The sequence below is a fragment of the Hesperophylax consimilis genome, chromosome 18, assembly GCF_061612785.1.
Source record: "Hesperophylax consimilis isolate HC1 chromosome 18, BYU_Hcon_1.0, whole genome shotgun sequence".
NCBI classification, from domain to species: domain Eukaryota; kingdom Metazoa; phylum Arthropoda; class Insecta; order Trichoptera; family Limnephilidae; genus Hesperophylax; species Hesperophylax consimilis.
The window spans coordinates 22356270-22363399 of record NC_142853.1 but is presented as its reverse complement, the minus strand read 5'-3'; the positions used below and the strand labels follow the sequence as shown (position 1 = coordinate 22363399).

At 36.1% G+C, this 7130-nt stretch overlaps 1 protein-coding gene across 1 annotated transcript; it reads right to left on the bottom strand.

Moving 5' to 3' along the window:
* Window positions 1-1125: 1125 nt before the first annotated feature.
* On the bottom strand, window positions 1126-5457 carry LOC149415517 (uncharacterized). The gene is made up of 2 exons (XM_089642443.1): window positions 4406-5457; window positions 1126-2043 (listed from the first exon to the last, which is right to left on the bottom strand). Exons 1-2 carry the CDS (start codon window positions 5427-5429, stop codon window positions 2024-2026), a joined length of 1044 nt encoding a protein of 347 aa, XP_089498569.1. The 5' UTR covers window positions 5430-5457; the 3' UTR covers window positions 1126-2023.
* Window positions 5458-7130: the final 1673 nt, after the last annotated feature.

Here is a 7130-nt window from a genome sequence, read left to right as displayed (position 1 = left end):
AGCATGTTTTAAAACCAACGGATTATACATAACAAATTATTACGTAACTATAATGTATTGGTCACCGTGTAACTGGCAGGCCTAGTAGGGTGATTCAATGTATCAATGTATTGTAAATGTCAATTATACACAATGTATTTTATTAATAGGCTAGTGGGCCCGGGTAGACGATATCCTGCCACAGACCGCCTTCTATGCAGACCGCATTTTATATAGACTGTTAGTATAATATATAGTTGTCGGATATTTTATTCATTTGACATACATAGAATACATGCGCAAGTCAATTGCATCGTAGATATTGTTTTACCGTTTCATTTGGTATCGATCATTTCAGCAGTGATTATTTTTCAGTGCGATGGAAAATAAGTAAAAATGCGTACTGACCGTTCTATTCTTTTAAAACTGCCTTGAAGTATATGTCATTGACAGTGTAACAGATTGCCGTACGAATACGATCCAGAGAAACCACTTTAGACATACATTTTTTATTCATCTCATATTCAAGTGAACTAAAATGAAAATTCTTAATTGATAATGGATACAAAATACCTGTTATAATGTGATTATTAAGGCGATGCACTACGTCACGTAATATTTTAAATTGAGCCGCTATCAATAACAACCGTTACGTAGATGGCGATAAGGTTTAAATTCCTGCTCAACACCATCAGCCTGTTTTGATTTATGCAAGAAAAAAACATGGCCAAAAAGTGCATTTTATTTTATTTTGTGGATGTTCAGGCATAAATATTTTTTTTTTCAATCATTTTATAAATAACATAATTTTCCACGCCATACAATAAAATCATAACCGAAAAAGGGTTCGTAAGTAGGAGATTTTGAACTTTAAAGCAGTTTTCATAGGCTGTTAAAAATTGGGGATGATCCTTTTTGAATAAAAACTGGTTTTCTTGATACCACTTTACATTTATTTCAAACTGTTGAAACAGGTACAATATTTATAAGGAAACTGTGCGAATAACACTGCTACGATCGCTCTGACTTATGAGCTTGTTTATTATCGAGTTATTGTTGAGAAAAAAAAGAAAAAATACATAATGCGAGCCTTTTTAAAGACTTCAAAACCCACTACATGTAAATAAAACACTTGTCATTGTGATGTCTAGCAGTAAAAATGAAACCTGCTATACCGACCAAATTGACACTATTTTCTAAGCAAGGACTCACACCATTTTGGTTAAACGTAGTAACTTCAAATTTCTAGACTACAGATGTCGGTAGCCTGCAAAATTGAACATATTGCCAGGGGGCGGGATTCAAAAATTGCACTAAATTTTTGAATGATAATCTATTTAAAAATAAACTATAAACCAAACAGAATAAACTAAAAATTCTTAATCTAAATATACCACAAAAATACTAACAAAATAATTCAAAATAGCAGAAATTAACAAAATAAAACTCCCCTTTTTTTTTATGCCCTACTGGTAAACTTATAAATTTAACTGTATAAATGCTGTTGAATTACTCTATTAATTAACTAAAAATAACTAGAAAATTATTAATCCTATTAAATAACCAAAAAAAATTCAAAAATGACTAAATTACACACGTCTGCATACTAATTTTTACATATTTAAATAGTTCAATAACACAAATAATATAGTTCACACTGAACACAACACAATTATTGTTCCTTTTTTTTCTTCTTTCTTCTCAGGTCTTCTGCTTGATCCATCCAAGGTGGAGTCGAGAAGATAAGCATCATAGTGTAATGTACATAATCAATCCTTGGTAAGGTCCGGGACGTCAATTACAGGTTTAGTGTCTGAATCCAGGGGCATCAGACATATCTTTGTGATGGGCCTCACAAAGACTCCTTGAGGTGTTTTTAGGGTAACAACTCGTACTACTCCATCCGCTCCAGGGTGTGTATGCAGAATTCGGGCCATTTTCCATAAAGGTGGAGGTAAATGATCTTCCTTTAAAATCACCAGATCGTCTTTTTGCAGTGCCCGTTGAGTGCTGGTCTGCCATTTAGTTCTCTTTTGTAGTTCCATCAGGTAATCTTGCTTCCATCTAGACCAAAAAGATTGAATTAGCGAACTGATCCTCTGATATTGAGTTAGTCTGTTGTCCGGTATCGCCCGGACGTCTCTCTCAGGAATGATACAGGATTCAGTGCCTATAAGGAAATGGTTTGGGGTAAGAGGTTGGTAATCATGGATGTCGTCGGATAAGGAAGTTAATGGACGGGAGTTCAAACAGGCCTCAATCTGACAAATTAAGGTATATAAGAGTTCAAATGTTAATGAAGAATTGTTAGTGATTCTATATAAATGGAATTTTGCTGATTTTACTGCTGCTTCCCACAAACCTCCCTGATTAGGGGCTCGAGGGGTTATGAACTTCCACTCAATACCTCTGTTCACTAAATAATTTTGAATATTGTCGTTGTTTTCCCTCAAGCTGGTGTACAGCTCTTTGAGTCTGCTGCTAGCTCCTTTAAAATTACTAGCATTGTCGGAAAAGATCTTTTCAGGTTGTCCCCTACGGGATATAAACCTTTTAAAACTGTTCAAAAAAGCATTGCTAGATAAATCCGAAACTAATTCCAAGTGAACGGCCTTGGTTGAGAAGCAAATAAAGATACATAAATACGATTTTGCGAGGGAAGCCTTCCTCAGCGTCCCACTTTTAATTAGAATTGGTCCGGCGTAATCTATTCCGGTGATAGCAAAAGGACGACTCGGCGTAATTCTTTCGGGTGGCAAATTTCCCATGATTTGATGACCGGTTCGGGGACGACATCTAAAACATACAACACATTTATGTAATATCTTTTTAATAGTATTTTTACCAAAGATGGGCCAAAATTTTAATCGTATTTTAGCTAACAAGGCTTGAGGTCCTGCGTGTAGGTTTACATAATGGTAGTGACGTATTATCAATTCAGTTAGCTTATGTTTAGCCGGCAAGATAACTGGGTGTTTTTGTTGGTAAGATAAATGTGTAGCCAAATTCAACCTACCGCCTACATATATTAGACCATCATGTAAGAAGGGATTAAGAGATTTTAAATTACTTTTCTTGTTGACGATGCCATGGTTTTTTAATTCTTTCAATTCCTTTTGAAAGGCGTGTATTTGAGCTGATCTCAATAGACATTTCAAGCCTGATTCCAATTCAGCCACACTTAAATTGTCTGAAATTTTACCCTTAACACTTCTGCAGTTATTGACAAATCGCAATACATACGCAGTAACTCTTTTCAATTTAATAAATGATGAGAATTTTTCAAATATCTCCCATTCTTGAATATCTGTGGATAATAGAATATTTTTGCCTTTGAGTTCAGGAGGGTTTGAACACGAAATATTTGATATAGGCCAAGCGTTGACTCCCTCGGTCAACCAACTTGGTCCATTCCACCATATTGCAGAATTTATCAATTTATCTGTAGTGGTTCCTCTTGAAAGTATATCTGCTGCATTGTCGGCTGATGATACATGTCTCCATAGATCTGGATCACTAAGTTCTTGTATTTCGGCTACTCGGTTTGCAACGAAAGTAGCCCATCTCGTAGGTTGACCTTTCAGCCAGCACAACGTTATCATGGAGTCACACCAATAATGTGTGTCGATCTCCACTATATTTAACGCTTGTTTTACGTTTTTAATTAATTTAGCCAGTAGCACAGCACTACAAAGCTCCAACTTGGGCAGGGAAATACACTTCAATGGCGCCACTCTTGATTTGGACGTTATTAAATGTGAATGCCGCTTACCGACATGGTCCACCGACACCATGTAAACGCAGGCTCCGTAAGCTTTCTCAGATGAGTCGCAAAAACCGTGTAGTTGTAGATATGTAGATTGCCTGCAAATAATTTTTCTTGGTATTTTCAACACATTTAGTTGAATTAATTCTTGAAGGTAGGACCTCCAGGGTGCTAATATTTCATTAGGCAATGGATCATCCCACGCTGCTTTAGACTGCCATAACTTCTGCATTATCAATTTGGCTACAACTATAATCGGTCCTAGAAGACCTAATGGATCGAAGGTTGATGCGATGCAAGATAATATCTGTCTTTTACTCTCGGTTCGACTTGATGGTTTCATTATTACATAAGAAAAATAATCAGATTCATTATTCCATATTAATCCTAATATTTTCTCAGTCTTTGGATTGTCAGTAATAATTTTTTCAGAATTGCCTGATTCGGCAATCTTAGCTTGGCCCGACTCGGCTGACAACTCCAAGACATTGGACCTCCATTTCCTCAAGGTCATCCCCGCAGACAAAAAGATGTTGATTAATTGCTCTTTTAATTCTCTACAGGATTCCATGTCATCTCCTCCGGTTAACAAGTCATCCATATAGAAGTCATTTTCTATGACCTGACTAGCTCTAGGAAAATTTATATTGTTATCCATACCAATTTGCCGTAGACTTCTAGTGGCTAAGAAAGAGGAAGGCCCCAGACCATATGTGACTGTCTTCAGACGGTAATGCTTGAGCACCTCCTGCGGCGACTCGCGCCACACTATCTTCTGCAGGTCACGGTCCGCTTCACACACATTAATCTGGCGGTACATCTTCTCGATGTCAGCCGTCAGTACTACTTGATGTTTCCTGAAATGCAATAGTTGGGTGTATAAGTCCTTTTGTATAACAGGTCCTGTCATCAAGGCGTCATTGAGAGAAATTCCATTTGAAGTTTTGGCGGAGCCGTCAAAAACGACCCTCACTTTAGTAGTAGTGCTTGATTCTTTTATTACAGCGTGATGAGGTAAAAAATAGGATTCACGATCCCCCTTTGACTGGTCACACACCTCCATATGACCTAATTCCTCATATTCACGCATGAATTGTATATATTGTGTCTTCAATTCGGGATTTGACACAAATTTTCTTTCTATATTTTTAAATCTTTTTTCAGCAGTGAGCAATGAGCTTCCCAGCTGATCAATGCATGCTCGACGCGGTAAACTTACTACGTATCTACCGTCGTCTTGTCTAGTATGAGTACTAGCAAAACTGGCTTCACAAGCCTTTTCTTCATGATTTAGAATCTTAGTGGGATTAATCTCCTCCAATTTCCAAAATTTTTCTATTTGGTGACTTATTTTATTTATAGATAAATTACAACAATCTGATACAGGCCTTTGCTTTGGGTACATGTGGATTGGTCCTGATATGATCCATCCCAGTTGCGTACGTTGAAGTGTTGGTCCCGATTCGAGTTTCAATCTATCGTTGGTTAGGATTTCCCAAAAACTCTCCGCGCCCAACAGGATGTCGATGGGTGCAGCTATATTGAAGTTCGGGTCAGCTAGCTCCAATCCTCGTGGTAACTTGAAGTCTTTTTTCGCCATTGTCACTTGTGGTAAATTTGTTGTAATCTCCTGTAAAATCAGACATGATATTTCACTTTTATAATCAGTATGAAGCGAATTCATCTCCACTGAAATTCTCTTTTTTATGTGAGTGATGTTATTATGGATCCCAGAAACGGGTTTGTTTATCAATTCACATGGTAAATTTAATTTATTAGCAAATTCTGCTCTCATAAAATTTGACTGGGCCCCTGAATCAATCAGAATGCGGGCTTTAAAAATTTTATTGTTACTACCCACAACTCCTATGTTGGCAGTTGACAATAATATTATTTTTTCTGCTTTATCCGATGCAGAAAAATTCGATACTGAAACCTCGTTATCAGCATCCATATTGGAGGCCTCCCGCAGAGGTACCTCATTGTGTAGTAAGGTGTTGTGATTATCTTTGCCACAACGCCTGCAAGAAAAGGTTGCCTTGCAACTCTGTGCCTGGTGACCCACCTTTAAACATTTAAAACAAGCTTGGATTGATTTCGTAGCATCAATCCTCTCATGTAATTTTAATTTCAGAAATTTTTTACAATAATAAATATGGTGACCTTTCTCGTTACAATAAATGCAGTTGTTAGCCTTTACCGCTAAAAATACTGATGAATCTTTTTTGCAATTATTGTTGCCTAGTTGTGTTTTATGTAAGCTAGAAAATTTTTTCTCAGAAGCGTTCATCAGTTCCAATACTTGGGCTCTAGCAGATAAACATTTTAAGAATTCCTTTAACGTCGGTAATTCGTCTTGTAATATATATTGTTCCCAATTTTTTCGGGTAGCTGCGTCTAATTTATTTGATATTATATAAATAACCAATGGATCCCATTGATCTACCTTGACCCCGATATTTTGTAATGCCTTTAAACTAACGTTTGTTTCATCAATTAGATACCTCAATGCTACAGGCTCTTCTTGTTTCATGTCTTTTAATGAAAATAGAGCTTGGATGTGTTTATGAACGGTAGTTCTTAAATTTGCATAACGTTCATTTAATAATTCCCAAGCGGAAATGTAATTTAATTCAGAAATTTCTAGATTAGCAATTATCTTTAATGCGTTTCCCTTTAAAGTTGATTGCAAATAAAAGAATTTTTGTACGTTGCTTAAATTACTATTGCTATGGACTAAAGTCTTGAAGGTTTCGACGAAATTAACCCAATTTTTCTGATCGCCATGAAATTCCCGTAATTGGAGGTTGGGTAGTTTAATTTCCACCTTACTTTGATCGACGGATTCGATCGCGCCTTTGGCCGTTGCCAAAACTGAGAAATATTGGTTTTCGAAAGCTTCTCGTTGACTATAATTTTCAATTTCGTCTGAATCCGGTAACATTTCAATTTTCTGTTGAACTGCTTCGAATTCATCTAACAATGATTTCACCCGCTCATATCTTAATTTAATTTCATTTACCGACAATGCATTTAAGGAATCCGCGAATCGGGTTAGTTTTCCTTTGATTACGCCGCGTTTGTTTATTAATGACTTCATATTTTCCATTTTTAATTATATTTTGTTAATATCGGTTGACAATTATTTTATTTTAGCAAACACCCGTTTGAAAGAATACCACGACAATCTTGACAATACTATTTGAGAACACTATTCAATAATATTATATTCTTATTTTCAAGTGGGTAGTGATTTTATTTATAATATTGACTCTATTTAAGATTAATCTCGTTTAAATTACATGAGACCTGAATAAACATAAAATGGATGATAGGAAGGAAAGCACTGAATACTTATCTCAGATTTGCGATGTGGTCCACTTTC